Source organism: Tachyglossus aculeatus, chromosome 19 (assembly GCF_015852505.1).
Source record: "Tachyglossus aculeatus isolate mTacAcu1 chromosome 19, mTacAcu1.pri, whole genome shotgun sequence".
In the NCBI taxonomy this organism is placed as follows: Eukaryota; Metazoa; Chordata; class Mammalia; order Monotremata; family Tachyglossidae; genus Tachyglossus; species Tachyglossus aculeatus.
This window is the reverse complement of record NC_052084.1, coordinates 1,865,066-1,885,098: the sequence shown is the minus strand read 5'-3', so window position 1 is coordinate 1,885,098 and position 20,033 is coordinate 1,865,066. Positions and strand designations below refer to the sequence as shown.

The following is a 20,033-nucleotide window of genomic DNA, read 5'->3' as shown; positions in this document are numbered from 1 at the left end:
TCAGCCTCGGCGCATGCGTAAACGACGCTCTTCTGGACGGGGGGGCGGGAAAAAAGTCCGTCAGGCCCGGCGCATGCGTAGACCACGCGGGGGGGGGGGAAAAATCGTCCGTCAGCCCCAGCGCATGCGTAGAAGGCGGTCTTCTGAGGAGGGCGGGGGGGGAACCGTCAGTCAGCTTCGGCGCATGCGTAAACGATGCTCTTCTGGACGGAGGGCGGGAAAAAAGTCCGTCCGCGCCGGCGCATGCGTAAAGGCCGCCCTTGTGGAGCCGGCGGGGGAGTACTTCCGGGTCAGAGGTGGCGTGGCTGGGGCCATGTGGGAGCGGCGGTGAGGGGCCCACGAGGGGACCAGGTGAGAAGTCCGTCTTTCCTATGTACTACTACTACTATTAATAATAATAATAATAATAATGGCACTTATTAAGCACTTACCATGTGCAGAGCACTGTTCTAAGCGCTGGGGAGGTTACAAGGCGATCAAGTTGTCCCACAGGGGGCTCACAGTCTTAATCCCCATTTTGCAGGTGAGGTAACTGAGGCCCAGAGAATAATAATAATGACATTTGTTAAGCGCTCACTATGTGCAAAGCACTGTTCTAAGCGCTGGGAAGGTTACAAGGCGATCAGGTTGTCCCACGGGGGGCTCACAGTCTTAATCCCCATTTTGCAGATGAGGGAACTGAGGCCCAGAGAATAATAATAATAATAATAATAATAATGGCATTTGTTAAGCGCCTACTGTGTGCAAAGCACTGTTCTAAGCGCTGGGGAGGTTACAGGGCGATCAAGTTGTCCCACAGGGGGCTCACAGTCTTCATCCCCATTTTGCAGATGAGGTAACTGAGGCCCAGAGAATAATAATAATAGTAATAATGGCATTTGTTCAGCGCTTACTCTGTGCAAAGCACTGTTCTAAGCGCTGGGAAGGTTACAAGGTGATCTGGTTGTCTCACAGGGGCTCACTGCTTTAATCCCCGTTTTGCAGATGAGGTCACTGAGGTCCAGAGAATAATAATAATAATGGCATTTGTTAAGCGCTTATTAGGTGCAGAGCACTGTTCTAAGCGCTGGGGAGGTTACAAGGCGATCAGTTTGTCCCACGGGGGGCTCACAGTCTTCATCCCCATTTTACAGATGAGGGAACTGAGGCCCAGAGAAGCGAAGTGACTTGCCCAAAGTCACCCAGCTGACAAGCGGCGGAGCCGGGATTTGAACCCATATTATTACTCTATTTATTTATTTATTTTACTTGTACATATCTATTCTATTTATCTTATTTTGTTACTATGTTTGGTTTTGTTCTCTGTCTCCCCCTTCTAGACTGGGAGCCCACTGTCGGGTAGGGACTGTCTCTATATGTTTCCAACTTGGACTTCCCAAGCGCTTAGTACAGTGCTTAGCACACAGTAAGCGCTCAATAAATGCGATTGATTGATTGATTGACCTCTGACACCAAAGCCCGGGCTCTTTCCACTGAGCCACGCCGCACATGGGGCTCACAGCCTTCATCCCCACTTTACAGATGAGGTAACTGAGGCCCAGAGAAGGGAAGTGACTTGACCAAAGTCACCCAGCTGACAAGTGGCGGAGCCGGGATTTGAACCCACGACCTCTGACTCCAAAGCCCCTGCTCTTTCCACTAAGCCACGCTATTTCTCATGTACTGAGCGCCCACCGTGTGCAGGGCACTGGGCTAAGCGCTCGGGAGGCCCAAGGCAGCCCCACAACCTGTATATATGTATATCTGTTGGCACGTATTTATTACTCTATTTACTTATTTGTGCATATTTATTCTACTTATTTTATTTTGTTAATATGTTTGGTTTCGGCCGTCTCCCCCTTCTAGACTGTGAGCCCGTTGTTGGATAGGGACCGTCTCTATATGTTGCCAACTTGTGCTTCCCAAGTGCTTAGTACAGTGCTCTGCACACAGTAAGCGCTCAATAAATACGATTGAATGAATGGATATATGTTTGTACATATTTATTACTCGTGTATATTCTGTTTATTTTATTTTGTTAATATGCTTTGTTTTGCTGTCTGTCTCCCCTTTCTAGACTGTGAGCCCATTGTTGGGTAGGGACCGTCTCTAGATGTTGCCAACTTGTACTTCCCAAGCGCTTAGTCCAGTGCTCTGCACACAGTAAGCGCTCAATAAATACGATTGAATGAATGACTGTCTCTGTATGTTGCCAATTTGTACTTCCCAAGCGCTTAGTCCAGTGCTCTGCACACAGTAAGCGCTCAATAAATACGATTGAATGAATGAAAACAAGGTGATCAGGTTGTCCCATGTGGGGTTCACAGTCTTCACCCCCATTTTACAGATGAGGGAACTGAGGCCCAGAGAAGTGAAGTGACTTGCCCAAAGTCACACAGCTGACAAGTGGCGGAGGCAGGATTAGAACCCGTGACCCCTGACTCCCAAGCCCGGGCTCTTTCCACTGAGCCATGCTGCTGATTAGCTTGTATCTACCCCAGCGTTTAGAACAGTGCTCGGCACATAGAAAGCGCTTAACAAATACCATCATTACTGGGACAACCTGATGACCTTCTATCTCCTCCAGCGCTTAGAACAGTTCATGGCACATAGTAAGCGCTTAACAAATACCATCATTACTATTATTAAGACTGTGAGCTCCACGTGGGACAACCTGATTACCTTGTATCTTCCCCAGCGCTTAGAACAGTGCTCGGCACGTAGAAAGCGCTTATCAAATGCTATCATTATTATTATTATTATTAATTCTATTTATTATTATTCGCCGTAGTATTCTCCAAGTGTCTATCTAGGACCATCTTCCATACAGGTCCCAAAGTGACTTGACTTTGGGCAAGTCACTTCACTGGGCCTCAGTTTCCTCATCTGTAAAATGGGGATTAAGACTATGAGCCTCACGTGGGACAATCTGATTACCCTGTATCTACCCCAGCGCTTAGAACAGTGCTCAGCACATAGTAAGCGCTTAACAAATACCGTCATTAGGACAACCCGATTAGCTTGTATCTCCCCCAGGGATTAGAACAGTGCCCAGCACATAGTAAGCGCTGAGCAAATACCACCGTTATTATTATTAATTATGTTTATTATTATTCTCCAAGTGGCTGTCTAGGACCACCCTCCGCACAAGTCCCAAAGTGACTTGGCTTTGGGCAAGTCACTTCACTTCTCTGGGCCTCAGTTTCCTCATCTGTAAAAGGGGGATGAAGACCGAGCCCCACGCGGGACAACCTAAGCAGCGTGGCTCAATGGAAAGAGCCCGGGCTTTGGAGTCAGAGGTCATGGGTTCAAATCCCGGCTCCGCCAAGTGTCAGCTGAGTGACTTGGGGCATGTCACTTTGCTTCTCTGGGCCTCAGTGACCTCATCTGTAAAGTGGGGATTAAGACTGTGAGCCCCACGTGGGACAATCTGATCACCTTGTAACCTCCCCAGCGCTTAGAACAGTGCTTTGCACATAGTAAGCGCTTAATAAATGCCATCATTATTATCTACCCCAACACTTAGAATAGTGAGCGGCACATAGTAAGCGCTTAATAAGCACCACTAATATTATTATAAATTATATTAACAGCTATATTTGCTATTATTAGTTTCCTTGTAGTGTCCTTCTAGGACCACCCTCCGCACAAGTCCCAAATTGACTTGACAATGGGCAAGAAACTTCTCTGGGCCTCAGTTTCCTCATGTGGAAAGTGGGGGTTAAGATTGCAGCGTGGCTCAGTGGAAAAGAGCCCAGGCTTTGGAGTCAGAGGGCATGGGTTCAAACCCCGACTTCACCAATTGTCAGCTGTGTGACTTTGGGCGAGTCACTTCACTTCTCTGGGCCTCAGTTGCCTCCTCTGGAAAATGGGGATTAAGACTGTGAGCCTCCCATGGGACACCTGATCACCTTGTAACCTCCCCAGCGCTTAGAGCAGTGCTTTTGCACACAGTAAGCGCTTAATAAATGCCATCATTATTATTATTATTGTGAGCTCAACGTGGGTCCACCCCAATTAACCTTCTGTCTACCCCAGCGCAAAGTACAGTGCCTGGCGTGTCGTATGAGCTTAAATACCGTTATGATTATTATTATTGTGATCGGAGAGGGAGGTAGCAGTAAAGTGTGTCTGTAATCTCTCCTGGCTTCTGTGTTTGGTTTTTTGGGGTCAGGCGGTAGAAGAAGATGACGTCCTTAGCCCACCAGCTGAAGCGTCTCGCCGTCCCACAGAGCGATTCCAGCCTTTTTTCTCGACATGAAGTGGCCTCTCTGCTGTTCGAACCCAAGGAAGCCGCGGGCATCGACCGAGACACTTTCTTTGCCATCGGTAAGTAAGAGCCGCCGCCATTCCCGGTCTGACCAGCCCTTCTTCCCACCCGGGCTCATCTTCCCTGTCCGGCCGCGGCGACGGGATGGTTGCCGGGACCGGGTGGAAACCTCCCTCCTTGCCCGGCCTAAAATGGGGATTAAGGCCGTGAGCCCCTCCGTCGGATAACCGTGTAACCTCCCCAGCGCTTAGAACAGTGCTTTGCACATAGTGAGCGCTTAATAAATGCTATCATTATTATTATTATAGCTTGGATTCAGCTTGCAGGAGCGGTGGCTTCTTGGGGGGGGGGGAAAGGTTTCATTTTACACCGAAACATCCTTCCCCTCTGCCCCGACAGGCTGCAATGGCATAGAAGAGCTCGTCGGGATCGATTCTTCCTTTGAGCAGTTCGAGGCCACGCTGTTCAGCGAGGTGGCGAAGAGCTTGGAGCGCAGCGTTCAGACCCAGGCCGTGAACACCCAGCTGGATGAAACCATCGGCCTGTTCCTCATCCACCTGTCGCCTTATTTCATGCTAAAGCCGGCCCAGAAATGCCTGGAGTGGTTGATTCACAGGTAATAGCGCTCAGCGGCCCGATGCGAACTCCGGATTGCTCGATTTGTTTGCCCTAGGGAAGCCGCGCTCGCCCGGGGCGGCATGTGGATCTCGTCAGGGAGCGTCATCCTCGGTGGTATTTAGTGAGCGCTTGCTCTGTGCAGAGCACTGTACTGAGCGCTTGGGAGAGTCTAATACAACAGTGTCGGGAGACCCGGTCCCTGCCACACCGAGCTTACAGGGGCCTCAGTTACCTCATCTGCAAAACGGGTTGAGATCGTGAGCCCCAAGTGGGTCAGGGACTACATCCAACATCTACATCGAGTGCTCTGCACATAGTAAGCGCTCAATAAATACGATTGATGATGATCCAACTCGATTTGCTTGTATCCATCCCAGCGCTTAGTACAGTGCCTGCCACATAGTGAGCGCTTTACAAATGCCACAATTATTATTACAGTTCAGAGGGGGAGACAGGCATCAATATAAAGACATAATTCCAGCGCAGTCTAAGTAGGAGGGAGAACAGGGAGTGAATCCCCATTTTGCAAACTTCTAGACTGTGAGCCCACTGTTGGGTAGGGGCTGTCTCTATATGTTGCCAACTTGTACTTCCCAGGCACTTAGTACAGTGCTCTGCACACAGTAAGCGCTCAATAAATACGATCGATTGATTGATTTTTGCAGATGAGGGAACTGAGGCACAGAGAAGTGAAGGGACCTGCCTCGGGTTACACAGCAGAGCAGGGATTAAAAACCAGATCCTCTTAACTCCCGAGCCTGGGCTCTTTCCACTAGCCCTCAGTGCTGCTTCTCTTAACTGTGTGCAGAGCACTGTACTAGGCGCTTGGGAGAGTACAATGCAACCGAGTCGGTAGAGGCATCATCCCAGTGCTTGGCACATAGTAAGTGCTTAATAAATAATAAGAATAATAATGGTATTAAATGCTTACTACGTGCAAAGCACTGTTCTAAGCGCTGGGGAGGTTACAAGGTGATCAGGTGGTCCCATGTGGGGCTCACGGTCTTAATCCCCATTTTCCGGATGAGGTAACAGGCACAGAGAAGTGAAGTGACTTGCCCAAAGCCACACAGCTGGCAATTGGCGGAGCCGGCATTTGAACCCATGACCTCTGACTCCAAAGCCCGGGCTCTTTCCACTGAGCCGCGCTGCTTCTCATCATCATCATTGTCTCCCCCTTCTAGACTGTGAGCCCACTGTTGGGTAGGGGACCGTCTCTATATGTTGCCAGCTTGTACTTCCCAAGCGCTTAGTCCAGTGCTCTGCACATAGTAAGCGCTCAATAAATATGATTGAATGAATGAATCATAAATATCATTGTTGCAAAATAGGCCAGATCTTGCATTAATGGGGGCTGCAGAATTGCCCGCTGTTGGGTAGGGACCGTCTGTATGTGTTGCCAACTTGTACTTCCCGAGCGCTTAGTACAGTGCTCTGCACACAGTAAGCGCTCAGTAGATATGATTGAATGAATGAATTTAAAAAAAAAGAGTCATTGTAGCCAGATATGCCGCAGCTTTTCCCCTTTATTTTCTTGGTAGATTTCACATCCATCTTTACAACCAGGACAGCCTGATCGGCTGCGTTCTGCCCTACCACGAGACGAGAGTGTTTGTGCGGGTCATACAGCTCTTAAAAATCAGCAGCCCGACGCACAAATGGAACTGGATGGAGCCGGTCAAGGTAAGGTTATCAAGTCTTCCGCGCGAGCATCTGCGTGTAGCTCGTTGGGCAGAAGTTCTCTGAAGAAGAATAGCCTTTCCTTGGATCTCTGTTGCATTTTTGTGTGTTTTGTGTACATCTTTGTGCGGTCCTCACCGGCGTTTATAATGCAGGCAGCGGTATTTTAGGGGGGAAAGGAAATAGTTCGTGAACCTTTCCTCTCTCAACACCGTCGACTCTTCGTTTCCTCTTTGGCTCGGAGCCTGTCTTTGATGCCACCTCACGTCGTCGGGTGGGAGATGCGTATTTTGCCTGGGATGGTTTGATCCTGCGGAGACGCGATGATATTTATTCCTCCTCTTCTTCCATGGACAGAGTTCCGGAGTCCCCCTCGCCAAGGGGGCTTTAATTACCCACTGCTACAAAGATCTCGGGTTCATGGACTTCATCTGTAGCCTGGTGACCAAGTCTGTGAAGGTTCGTGCGTTATTTCGGGACGTTTCCGTGAGCGTCGGAGGGCTATTTTAAGGACGATATATGAAGTGATGGAGGGGGAGCTTTCTTTAAAGCCAGTTTCGGTAGGGTTTTGCCCCTTTTCTGGGAGATAAACAACTTTGATTTTGTTAATGATGCACATCTAGCTTTATTTCCATTTATTCTACCTATTTATTCTATTATTCTATATCTATTTATTCTGAAGACTTGACACCTGTCCACATAACAGTCGCATTTATTAAGCACTTACTATGTGCAAAGCACTGTTGTAAGCACTGGGGGGATACAGGGTGATGAGGTTGTCCCATGTGGGGCTCACAGTCTTCATCCCCATTTTACCGATGAGGTAACTGAGGCACAGAGAAGTGAAGTGACTTGCCCAAGGTCACACAGCTGACCTCTGACTGCAAAGCCCGGGCTCTTTCCACTGAGCCACGCTGCTTATCCACATTATCATGTATCCACATGAGTCCACATGTTTTGCTTTGTTGTCTGTCTCCTCCTCCTAGACTATTAGCCCGTTGTTGGGTAGGGACCGCCTGTATATGTGGCCAACTTGGACTTCCCAAGCGCTTAGTACAGTGCTCTGCACGCAGTAAGCGCTCAATAAATACGATTGAATGAATGAATGAAACACCCGATCTGTAAAAGTCAGCGTCAGGAAACAGATCTAAGCTGTAGTGAATCCGTTGGCTAGATCGGTCGTGGTGTTTGAGAAGAGAAAAAGGAAAGATGCAGAGGTGGGTGCCCACGGAAATCATCATCGTCACCATGAATCGTATTTATTGAGCGCTTACTATGTGCAGAGCACTGTACTAAGCGCTTGGGAAGTACAAGTTGGCAACATATAGGGACAGTCCCTACCAAACAGTGGGCTCACAGTCTAAAAGGGGGAGACAGAGAACAAAACCAAACATACTAACACAATAAAATAAATAGAATAGATATGTACAAGTAAAATAAATAAATAAATAGAGTAATAAATACGTACAAGCATATATACATATATACAGGTGCTGTGGGGAAGGGAAGGAGGTAAGATGGGGGGGATGGAGAGGGGGAGAGGATATGGAAATGGAGGGAACGCCTAAGCGACACCTCGTTACCGTGACAAGAAGGAGGCGGAAATGTTGGAACGTAACTTTGCTGCCCATAGAGTTTGTCGAGTTCGGAAATCGACGAACGGGGGGGCCCGCCAGCCCCGGATACGACCCCAGATTCAGAAACGGGTCAAGAGAACGGTTAAGCCCCAGCTCCGCCCCTTGTCTGCTGTGTGACCTCCAGGAAGTCACCCAACTTCTCTGGGCCTCAGTTACCTCGTCTGTAAAATGGGGCCGAAGACTGATCCTCACGCGGGACGTGGCCTGCGTTCAACCTGGTTATCCTGCGTCGACCCCACTCCCGTTCTAAATCTCCGTTTGACAGATGAGGTGACCGGGGCCCAGAGAATAATAATAATAATAATAATGGCATTTATTAAGCGCTTACTGTGTGCCAAGCACTGTTCTAAGCGCTGGGGAGGTTACAAGGTGATCAGGTTGTCCCACGGAGGGCTCACGGTCTTCATCCCCATTTTACAGATGAGGTAATTGAGGCCCAGTGAAGTGACTTGCCCAAAGCCACACAGCTGACAGTTGGCAGAGCCGGGATTTGAACCCACGACCTCTGACTCCAAAGCCCGGGCTCTTTCCAGTGAGCCACGCACTGACTTGCCCAAGATCACGTAGCGGACGAGCGGCGGAGCCGAGATTAGAACCCAGGCCCTCCTGACTCCCAGGCGTGGGATTCAATCAATCAATCAATCAATCGTATTTATTGAGCACTTACTGTGTGCAGAGCACTGTACTAAGCGCTTGAATCTACCCACTGAGCCACGCGACCACAAGCGAGAGGGAGAGCGCAAAAAGAGAGCGTCATGCGGAGCTGTGGGGAAGTTCCGGACCGGTTACGTATTTATTCCAATTAATGTCTATTTCAAGCGCTTAGTACAGTGCTCTGCAATCAATCAATCAATCAATCGTATTTATTGAGCGCTTACTATGTGCAGAGCACTGTACTAAGCGCTTGGGAAGTACAAATTGGCATCACATAGAGACAGTCCCTACCCAACAGTGGGCTCACAGTCTAAAAGGGGGAGACAGAGAACAGAACCAAACATACCAACAAAATCAAATAAGTAGGATAGAAATGTACAAGTAAAATAAATAAATAAATAAATAAATAGAGTAATAAATATGTACAACAGTAAGCGCTCAATAAATCCAGTTGAGTGATTGAATCTCCCCTCTAGATTCTCAGCTCCTCGTTGGCAGGGATTGTGTCTGCTAATTCTGTTGTATTGCCCTCTCCCAAGCGCTTAGTACAGTGCTCTGCACATAGGGATCAATAAATATGATTGATTTGGGCAGCGCCCTGCAGCGAGTTATTGTGGGCAGGGCTTGTGTTTATTATATGAAGAAAAGCAGCCTCGCCTGGGCTTCGGAGTCGAAAGGTAATGGGTTCTAATCCCGGCTCTGCCGCTTCATTCATTCATTCAGTCGTATTTATCGCCGTCATCATCAATCGTATTTATTGAGCCCTTACTGTGTGCAGAGCACTGGACTAAGCCGCTTGTCTGCTAGGTGACCTTGGGCAAGGTACCTCACTTCTGTGGGCCTCGGTTACCTCATCTGTGAAATGGGGATGGAAACTGTGAGCCCCATTTGTACATATTTATTACTCTATTTATTTTACTTGTACGTATCTATTCTATTTATTTTATTTTGTTAGTATGTTTGGTTTTCTTCTCTGTCTCCCCCTTTTAGACTGTGAGCCCACTGTTGGGTAGGGACCGTCTCTAGATGTTGCCAATTTGTACTTCCCAAGCGCTTAGTCCAGTGCTCTGCGCACAGTAAGCGCTCAATAAATACGATTGATGATATGGGCCAGGGACTGTGTCCAACTCGATTTGCTTGTATTCTATTTATTTTATTTTGTTAATATGTTTTGTTCTCTGTCTCCCCCTTCTAGCCTATGAGCCCACTGTTGGGTAGGGACCGCCTCTAGATGTTGCCAACTTGGACTTCCCAAGCGCTTAGTACAGTGCTCTGCACACAGTAAGCGCTCAATAAATGCGATTGAATGAATGAATGAATGGGCCTCAGTTACCTCATCTGTAAAATGGGGATGGAAACAGTGAGCCCCATGTGGGCCAGGGACTGTGTCCAACTCGATTGGCTTGTATTTATTCTATTTATTTTATTTTGTGAGTGTGTTTTGTTGTCTGTCTCCCCCTTCTAGACCGTGAGCCCGCTGTTGGGTAGGGACCGTCTCTAGATGTTGCCAACTTGGACTTCCCAAGCGCTTAGTACAGTGCTCTGCACACAGTAAGCGCTCAATAAATACGATTAAGTGAATGAATGAATGGGTCTGTTATCTGTAAAATGGGGATGGAAACAGTGAGCCCCATGTGGGCCAGAGACTGTGTCCAACTTGATTTGCTTGTATTTATTCTATTTATTTTGTTAATTTGTTTTGTTGCCTGTCTCCCCCTTCTAGACTGTGAGCCCACTGTTGGGTAGGGACCGTCTCTAGATGTTGCCAACTTGGGACTTCCCAAGCGCTTAGTACAGTGCTCTGCACACAGTAAGCGCTCAATAAATACTATTAAATGAATGAATGAATGGGCCTCAGTTACCTCATCTGTAAAATGGGGATGGAAACTGAGCCCCATGTGGGCCAGGGACCGTGTCCAACTCATCATCATCAATCGTATTTATTGAGCGCTTACTGTGTGCAGAGCACTGTACTAAGCGCTTGGGAAGTACAAATTGGCAACCTATAGGGACAGGCCCTACCCAACAGCGGGCTCAACTCGATTTGCTTGTGTCCACCGCAGCGCTTAGTACAGTGCCTGGCACGTAGTAAGTGCTCAACAAATACCATTATCATAAAGTAAAACGAAGTAAGCGCTCAGGAAATCCAGCTGACTGGCCGGCGCGCTCTGAATTTCAGGTGTTTGCGGGCGACCCCCGCCACGCGGCTCAGCTGCGGGTACTACTGGCCTTCTACGCGTCCACCATCGTGTCCGCCCTGGGGTCCGCCAGTTCGATATCCGACTCCACCGTCGCCAAGCTGCTCCCCTTCATCCAGAAGGTCGGCCTGGGGTTTCGAAATGACCCACCGCCGGGTTTTGAGGCGGCCTCCCTTACTTATCGAACGCCTACTTGGGGAGAGTGCCCAAGCGGAGCCGACCTAGTCGCCCGGGGGTGCGGGGAGGGGGTGGCCGCCCCGTCCTAAGCCCTCGGGTGGTCCGAGAGACGCGTGCCTTCGATTTGAGAAGCAGCGTGACTCAGTGGAAAGAGCCCGGGCTTCGGGGTCGCAGGTCATGGGTTCGAATCCCAGCTCCGCCCACTGTCAGCCCACTGTTGGGTAGGGACTGTCTCTATATGTTGCCAACTTGGACTTCCCAAGCGCTTAGTACAGTGCTCTGCACACAGTAAGCGCTCAATAAATACGATTGATGATTTGAGAAGCAGCGTGACTCAGTGGAAAGAGCCCGGGCTTTGGAGTTGCAGGTCATGGGTTCGAATCCTGTCTCCACCCACTGTGAGCCCACTGTTGGGTAGGGAGTGTCTCTATATGTTGCCAACTTGGACTTCCCAAGCGCATAGTACAGTGCTCTGCACACAGTAAGCGCTCAATAAATACGATTGATGATGATTTGAGAAGCAGCGTGACTCAGTGGAAAGAGCCCGGGCTTTGGAGTCGCAGGTCATGGGTTCGAATCCTGCCTCCGCCCACTGTCAGCCCACTGTTGGGTAGGGACTGTCTCTATATGTTGCCAACTTGGACTTCCCAAGCACATAGTACAGTGCTCTGCACACAGTAAGCGCTCAATAAATACGATTGATGATGATTTGAGAAGCAGCGTGACTCAGTGGAAAGAGCCCGGGCTTTGGAGTCGCAGGTCATGGGTTCAAATCCTGGCTCCGCCCACTGTTGGGTAGGGACTGTCTCTATATGTTGCCAACTTGTAGTTCCCAAGTGCTTAGTACAGTGCTGTGCACACAGTAAGCGCTCAATAAGTATGATTGATTGATTGATTTTCAGCTGTGTGACTTTGGGCAAGTAACTTCTCTGGGCATCAGTGACCTCATCTGGAAAATGGGGATGAAGACCGTGAGCCCCCCCTGGGACAACCTGATCACCTTGTAACCTCCCCAGCGCTTAGAGCAGTGCTTTGCACATAGTAAGCGCTTAATAAATGCCATCATTGTTATTATTATTTGGCTCAGCTTGGGCAAGTAGGTGAAGGCAGTCTCTAGACTAAGCTCACTGCGGTCATTGAACGTGTCTCCCAAGCACTTAGTACAGTGCTCTGCACACGGCGCTCAATAATAATAATAATAATTATGATGGCATTTGTTAAGTGCTTACTATGTGCAAAGCACTGTTCTAAGCGCCGGGGAGGTTACAAGGTGATCAGGTTGTCCCACGGGGGGCTCACAGTCATAATCCCCATTTTCCAGATGAGGTCACGGAGGCCCAGAGAATAATAATGGCATTTATTAAGCGCTTACTATGTGCAAAGCACTGTTCCAAGCACTGGGAAGGTTACAAGGTGATCAGGTTGTCCCACGGTGGGCTCACAGTCTTAATCCCCATTTGACAGATGAGGTAACAGGCACAGAGAAGTGAAGTGACTTGCCCAGAGTCACAGAGCTGGCAAGTGGCGGAGCCGGGATTTGAACCCACGACCTCCGACTCCAAAGCCCGGGCTCTTTTCCACTGAGCCACGCTGCTTCTCTAGAGAAGTGAGGTGACTTGCCCAAAGTCACCCAGCTGACCATTTGAACCCGTAGTCTTTCCACCGAGCCACGCTGCTTCTCCGCCGCTCAATAAATACGATCGGCTGGCGGTTTTGCCAACAAGTCCCGAAATGGGCCGGTAACCCGCCGGCGGGCCAGAGGCTCGGGCTGGGAAGGCGCCTTGCGTCCCGCCGTCCTCCTGCGCGGCGCGGAGACCGGGCGGCCCCGGGTGACGCGTTCGAATGCCGCCCGCCCCCTCCCTCCCGTCTCGCAGGGCTTGAAGTGGTCCGTCGCCGATTACAGAGCCGCCACCTACATGATCGTGTGCCAGCTGGCCGCCAAGGTGCCGATGGAGCCGGCCGTGGTGCAGTCCCTGGCCCTGCACGTCAGCAAGACCTTGGCCAAGATCCCCTCCCTCGTCAAGGACGGGCTCTGCTGCCTGGTGGTGTTGCTGCAGAGGCAGAGGACCCACGCGCTGGGGAAGAAGTGAGTACGGCCTCTCCCAGACCGGGAGCCCGCCGTCGGGCTCTGGGCGTTGCCAGCTTGTCCTGCCCGAGCGCTTAGTGCAGTGCTCTGCACGCAGGAAGCGCCCAATAAGTACGAATGAATGAGGAGGAGAAGCGGCGTGGCCTGCTGGTTAGAGCGCGGGCTCGGGAGTCGGAGGACTCTACTCCCGGCCCCGCCACTTGTCTGCTGTGTGGCAAGCCGCCTCATCATCAATCGTCAATCGTATTTATTGAGCGCTTACTGTGTGCAGAGCACTGTACTAAGCGCTTGGGAAGTCCAAATTGGCAACATCTAGAGACGGTCCCTACCCAACAGTGGGCTCACAGTCTAAAAGGGGGAGACAGAGAACAAAACGAAACATACTAACAAAATGAAATAAATAGAATAGATATGTACAAGTAAAATAAATAGAGTAACAAATCTGTACAAACATATATACATCTATACAGGTGCTGTGGGGAAGGGAAGGAGGTAAGATGGGGGGATGGAGAGGGGGACGAGGGGGAGAGGAAGGAAGGGGCTCAGTGTGGGAAGGCCTCCTGGAGGAGGTGAGCTCTCAGCAGGGCCTTGAAGGGAAGAAGAGAGCTAGCTTGGCGGATGGGCGGAGGGATTGGGGGCATTCCAGGCCTGGGGGATGACATGGGCCTCACTTCTGGGCCTCAGTTACCTCATCTGGAAAATGGGGATGAAGACTGTGAGCCCCAGTGGGACAACCTGATGATAATAATAATAATGACGGCATTTATTAAGCGCTTACTATGTGCAAAGCACTGTTCTAAGCGCTGGGGAGGTTACAAGGTGATCAGGTTGTCCCACGGGGGGCTCACAGTCTTCATCCCCGTTTTACAGTTGAGGAAACTGAGGCACAGAGAAGTGAAGGGACTTGCCCGAAGTCACACAGCTGACGAGTGGTGGAGCCGGGATTTGAATAATAATAATAATAATAATGACATTTATTAAGCACTTACTACGTGCAAAGCACTGTTCTAAGCGCTGGGGAGGTTACATGGTGATCAGGTTGTCCCATGGGGGGCTCACAGTCTTCATCCCCATTTTAAAGTTGAGGAAACTGAGGCACAGAGAAGTGAAGTGACTTGCCCAAAGTCACACAGATGACGAGTGGTGGAGCCGGGATTTTAATAATAATCATAATAATGACATTTATTAAGCACTTACTATGTGCAAAGCACTGTTCTAAGGGCTGGGGAGGTTACAAGGTGATCAGGTTGTCCCATGGGGGGCTCATAGTCTTCATCCCCATTTTACAGATGAGGTAACTGAGGCCCAGAGAAGTGAAGTGACTTGCCCAAAGTCACACTGCAGACGTGTGGCGGAGCCGGGATTTGAACCCATGACCTCTGACTCCAAAGCCTGGGCTCTTTCCACTGAGCCTAGAACAGTGCTCGGCACATAGTAAGCGCTTAACAAATACCATCGTTACCATTACTTCCTCAGTTCCCTCTGTTGACCTTGAGCAAGTCACCTCAGCTCCCTCGTGGGTAAAAGGAGACTGTGGGACAGGGACTCTAACCCGATGATCTTGTATCTGCCCCAGCGCTTAGAACAGTGCCTGGCACATAGTAAGCACTCAACAGATACCACAGTTGTTATTATTGCTAGCTTAGAGCAGCGCTTTGCACATAGTGAGCACTTAATAAATGCCATCATTATTACTATCACTAACAGCCCGTTGTTGGGTAGGGACCGTCTCTATATGTTGCCAACTTGGACTTCCCAAGCGCTTCGTTCAGTGCTCCTGTATATATGTATATATGTTTATCCTGTATATGTGTATATATGTTTGTACATATGTATTACTCTATTTATTTATATATTTTACTTGCACATATCTATTCTATATATTTTATTTTGTTAGTATGTTTGGTTTTGTTCTCTGTCTCCCCCTTTTAGACTGTGAGCCCACTGTTGGGTAGGGACTGTCTCTAGATATTGCCAACTTGGACTTCCCAAACGCTTAGTTCAGTGCTCCTGTATATATGTATATCCTGTATATATGTTTGTACATATTTATTACTCTATTTATTTATTTTACTTGTATATATCTATTCTATTTATTTTATTTAGTTAGTATGTTTGGTTTTGTTCTCTGTCTCCCCCTTCTAGACTCTGAGCCCACTGGTGGGTAGGGACCGTCTCTATATGTTGCCAACTTGGACTTCCCAAGCATTTAGTTCAGTGCTCCTGTATATATGTATATCCTGTATATATGTTTATCCTGTATATATGTGTGTACATATTACTCTATTTATTGATTTTACTTGTACATATCTATTCTATTTATTTTGTTAGTATGGTTGGTTTTGTTCTCTGTCTCCCCCTTTTAGACTGTGAGCCCACTGTTGGGTAGGGACTGTCTCTATATGTTCCAACTTGGACTTCCCAAGCGCTTAGTTCAGTGCTCCTGTATATATGTATATCCTGTATATATGTATATATGTTTATCCTGTATATATGTTTGTACATATTTATTACTCTATATATTTTACTTGTACATATCTATTCTATTTATTTTATTTTGTTAGTATGTTTGGTTTTGTTCTCTGTCTCCCCCTTTTAGACTGTGAGCCCACTGGTGGGTAGGGACTGTCTCTAGATGTTCCAACTTGGACTTCCCAAGCGCTTAGTTCAGTGCTCCTGTATATATGTATATCCTGTATATATGTATATATGTTTATCCTGTATATGTGTATATATGTTTGTACATATTTATTACTCTATATATTTTACTTGTACATATCTATTCTATTTATTTTATTTTGTTAGTATGTTTGGTTTTGTTCTCTGTCTCCCCCTTTTAGACTGTGAGCCCACTGGTGGGTAGGGACTGTCTCTAGATGTTGCCAACTTGGACTTCCCAAGCGCTTAGTTCAGTGCTCCTGTATATATGTATATCCTGTATATATGTTTGTACATATTTATTACTCTATTTATTTTACTTGTACATATCTATTCTATTTATTTTCTTTTGTTAGTATGTTTGGTTTTGTTCTCTGTCTCCCCCTTTTAGACTGTGAGCCCCCTGTTGGGTAGGGACTGTCTCTCTACGTTGCCAACTTGGACTTCCCAAGCGCTTAGTCCAGTGCTCTGCACACAGTAAGCGCTCAATAAATACGATTGATTGATTGATTGATCGCTCTGCGCACAGTAAGCGCTCAATAAATCCGAATGAATGACTGAGCAGTGCACTCTCTTCTTCCCGGCAGGCCTTTCAACTACCTGTGTGGCGTTCCCGACCTCATTCCCACCCTGCAGGAGATGGCGGCGACCTTCGACATCTCTCCTCTCCTGCGCTACACGCTGCCCCTCCTGATCGGCGCCGTCTACCGCCACGCTGCCGGTACGCCCCAACTTCCCCTAAGCCTCTTGGGCGGATCCCGAGCCCCCCTCGGGTGCCAAGCACTGCCCTTCGGGTAGGGACCGTCTCTCGATGTTGCCAACTTGGACTTCCCAAGCGCTTAGAGAAACAGCGTGGCTCAGTGGAAAGAGCGTGGGCTTTGGAGTCAGAGGTCATGGGTTCGAATCCCGACTCCGCCGCATATCAGCTGTGTGATCTTGGGCAAGTCGCTTAACTTCTCTGGGCCTCAGTTCCCTCATCTGTAAAATGGGGATTAAGACTGTGAGCCCCACGTGGGACAACCTGATCACCCTGTATCCTCCCCCAGCGCTTAGAACAGTGCTTTGCACATAGTAAGCGCTTAACAAATGCCCATTATTATTATCATTATTATTAGTACAGTGCTGTGCACACAGGAAGCGCTCAATAAATACGATTGAATGAATGAATGAATGGCCTTGGCCCTAGAGGGGCTCGCGATCCCCCGCCCGATTTATCCTCTGGTTTCCCCGTGAAGCACAACGCTGGGGTTTCAAAATAACCCGCCACGTGGGACTGGAAAGAAGGTGGCCTTCTGTTAATAGTAATAATGACGACGGCGTTTTACAGAGGAGGAAACTGAGGCTTTGGAGAGGTTGAGTGTGAGGTTTTAGACTGTGAGCCCACTGTTGGGTAGGGACCGTCTCTATATGTTGCCAGCTTGGACTTCCCAAGCGCTTAGTACAGTGCTCTGCACACAGTAAGCGCTCAATAAATACGATTGATCGATTGAGTGACTTTCCCGAGGTCGCAGAACCGGACGGCGTTTTACAGAGGAGGAAACTGAGGCTTTAGAGAGGTTGAGTGTGAGGTTTTAGACTGTGAGCCCACTGTTGGGTAGGGACCGTCTCTATATGTTGCCAACTTGGACTTCCCAAGCGCTTAGTACAGTGCTCTGCACACAGTAAGCGCTCAATAAATACGATTGATCGATTGAGTGACTTTCCCGAGGTCGCAGAACCGGACGGCGTTTTACAGAGGAGGAAACTGAGGCTTTAGAGAGGTTGAGTGTGAGGTTTTAGACTGTGAGCCCACTGTTGGGTAGGGACGGTCTCTATATGTTGCCAACTTGGACTTCCCAAGCGCTTAGTACAGTGCTCTGCACACAGTAAGCGCTCAATAAATACGATTGATTGAGTGAGTGACTTTCCTGAGGTTGCAGAACCAGATTCGAATCCAGGTCTGGGGGTTGGGAGTCTGGGGCCGGTGTTTTTTTCAGCCTGCCGTTTTGCACCACGATGCTACTGCGCTCTGACCTCTTCATTCATTCAGAGAAGCAGCGTGGCTCAGTGGAAAGAGCCCGGGCTTGGGAGTCAGAGGTCGTGGGTTCGAATCCCTGCTCCGCCACTTAATATAATATAATATAATGGCATTTATTCAGTGCTTACTACATGCAAAGCACTGTTCTAAGCACTGGGGAGGCTACAAGATCATCAGGTTGTCCCTCATGGGGCTCACAGTCTCAATCCCCATTTTACAGATGAGGGAACTGAGGCCCAGAGAAGTGAAGTGACTTGCCCAAAGTCACACAGCTGACAATTGGCGGAGCCGGGATTTGAACCCGTGACCTCTGACTCCAAAGCCCGGGCTCTTTCCTACTGAGCCACGCTGCTTCTCTCGTCACTTGTCAGCTGTGTGACCTTGGGCAAGCCACTTCACTTCTTTGTGCCTCAGTTCCCTCATCTGTAAAATGGGGATTAAGACTGTTGACTGTGAGCCCCATGCGGGACAACCTCATTACCTTATATTCCCCCCCAGCGCTTAGAACAGTGCTTTGCACATAGTAAGCGCTTAACAAATACCATTATTATTATCATCATTCATTCGGTCATATTTATTGAGCGCTTACTGTGCTTTCTTTTTAGACTGTGAGCCCACTGTTGGGTAGGGACTGTCTCTATGTGTTGCCAATTTGTACTTCCCGAGCGCTTAGTACAGTGCTCTGCACATAGTAAGCGCTCAATAAATACGATTGATTGATTCTTGGGTCAAAAACCAAAAAAACGACCCGCTTGGGTTTTCTTTCCATGTTCCGATTCGCTCCTTGTCACGCGGTTTGCAACTTTCTTAGGATGTGACATTTTCGAAGCGTGAGCACTTGAGCAGTAGCTGTTGGGGGGAGGTTCCCCACCCCCCCCAAAACTCACAATTGTGCGTTCTTGCGCGCTAAGGAGACGACTCCAAAGAGGCGGACGGCCAGAGGTACGCCCAGCATCTAGAAGCGGTACTGAAAGAAATCCCACTGGACAACAACTTGGACCGTTTATTAGCCAGGTAAGCTTCCCCGCGGGGTGAGCACTTTTCGGGACGTCCCGTGAGCGTGCCTTTGGACATCCAGTTCAGCCACCGGAGCCTTCGGGGGGGTAGGATGGGGCATTTTTTCCCCTTTTGCCCCTCAGCCACGACCCCGGCTTGACCTCGGTGGCCAACTTGGACTTCCCAAGCGCTTAGCACAGTGCTCTGCACACAGTAAGCGCTCAATAAGTACGATTGATCGATTGATTAGCACTGTTCGGGACGTCCCGTGAGCGTGCCTTCGGACATTCCAGTTCAGCCACCGGAGCCTTCGGGGGGGTAGGATGGGGCATTTTTTCCCCTTTTGCCCCTCAGCCACGACCCCGGCTTGACCTCGGTGGCCAACTTGGACTTCCCAAGCGCTTAGCACAGTGCTCTGCACACAGTAAGCGCTCAATAAGTACGATTGATCGATTGATTAGCACTGTTCGGGACGTCCCGTGAGCGTGCCTTCGGACATTCCAGTTCAGCCACCGGAGCCTTCAGGGGGGTAGGATGGGGCATTTTTTCCCCTTTTGCCCCTCAGCCACGACCCCGGCTTGACCTCGGTGGCCAACTTGGACTTCCCAAGCGCTTAGCACAGTGCTCTGCACACAGTAAGCGCTCAATAAGTACGATTGATTGATCGATTAGCACTGTTCGGGACGTCCCGTGAGCGTGCCTTCGGACATTCCAGTTCAGCCACCGGAGCCTTCGGGGGGGTAGGATGGGGCATTTTTTCCCCTTTTGCCCCTCAGCCACGACCCCGGCTTGACCTCGGTGGCCAACTTGGACTTCCCAAGCGCTTAGCACAGTGCTCTGCACACAGTAAGCGCTCAATAAGTACGATTGATCGATTGATTAGCACTGTTCGGGACGTCCCGTGAGCGTGCCTTCGGACATTCCAGTTCAGCCACCGGAGCCTTCGGGGGGTAGGATGGGGCATTTTTTCCCCTTTTGCCCCTCAGCCACGACCCCGGCTTGACCTCGGTGGCCAACTTGGACTTCCCAAGCGCTTAGCACAGTGCTCTGCACACAGTAGGCG

At 49.2% G+C, this 20,033-nt stretch overlaps 1 protein-coding gene across 1 annotated transcript in view; it reads left to right on the top strand.

Moving 5' to 3' along the window:
• The first annotated feature begins 271 nt into the window (after nt 1-271).
• The window catches only part of HEATR1 (HEAT repeat containing 1), an 81,053-nt gene continuing 61,291 nt past the window's right edge, over nt 272-20,033 (top strand). Inside the window, exons 1-9 of the mRNA XM_038760952.1 lie at nt 272-351; nt 4,154-4,308; nt 4,649-4,865; nt 6,409-6,550; nt 6,905-7,006; nt 11,018-11,158; nt 13,088-13,299; nt 16,545-16,678; nt 18,886-18,988. Of these exons, the coding sequence (XP_038616880.1) occupies nt 4,167-4,308; nt 4,649-4,865; nt 6,409-6,550; nt 6,905-7,006; nt 11,018-11,158; nt 13,088-13,299; nt 16,545-16,678; nt 18,886-18,988 (1,193 nt within the window). The 5' untranslated portion in view covers nt 272-351; nt 4,154-4,166. The remainder of the gene's footprint in view (nt 352-4,153; nt 4,309-4,648; nt 4,866-6,408; nt 6,551-6,904; nt 7,007-11,017; nt 11,159-13,087; nt 13,300-16,544; nt 16,679-18,885; nt 18,989-20,033) is intronic.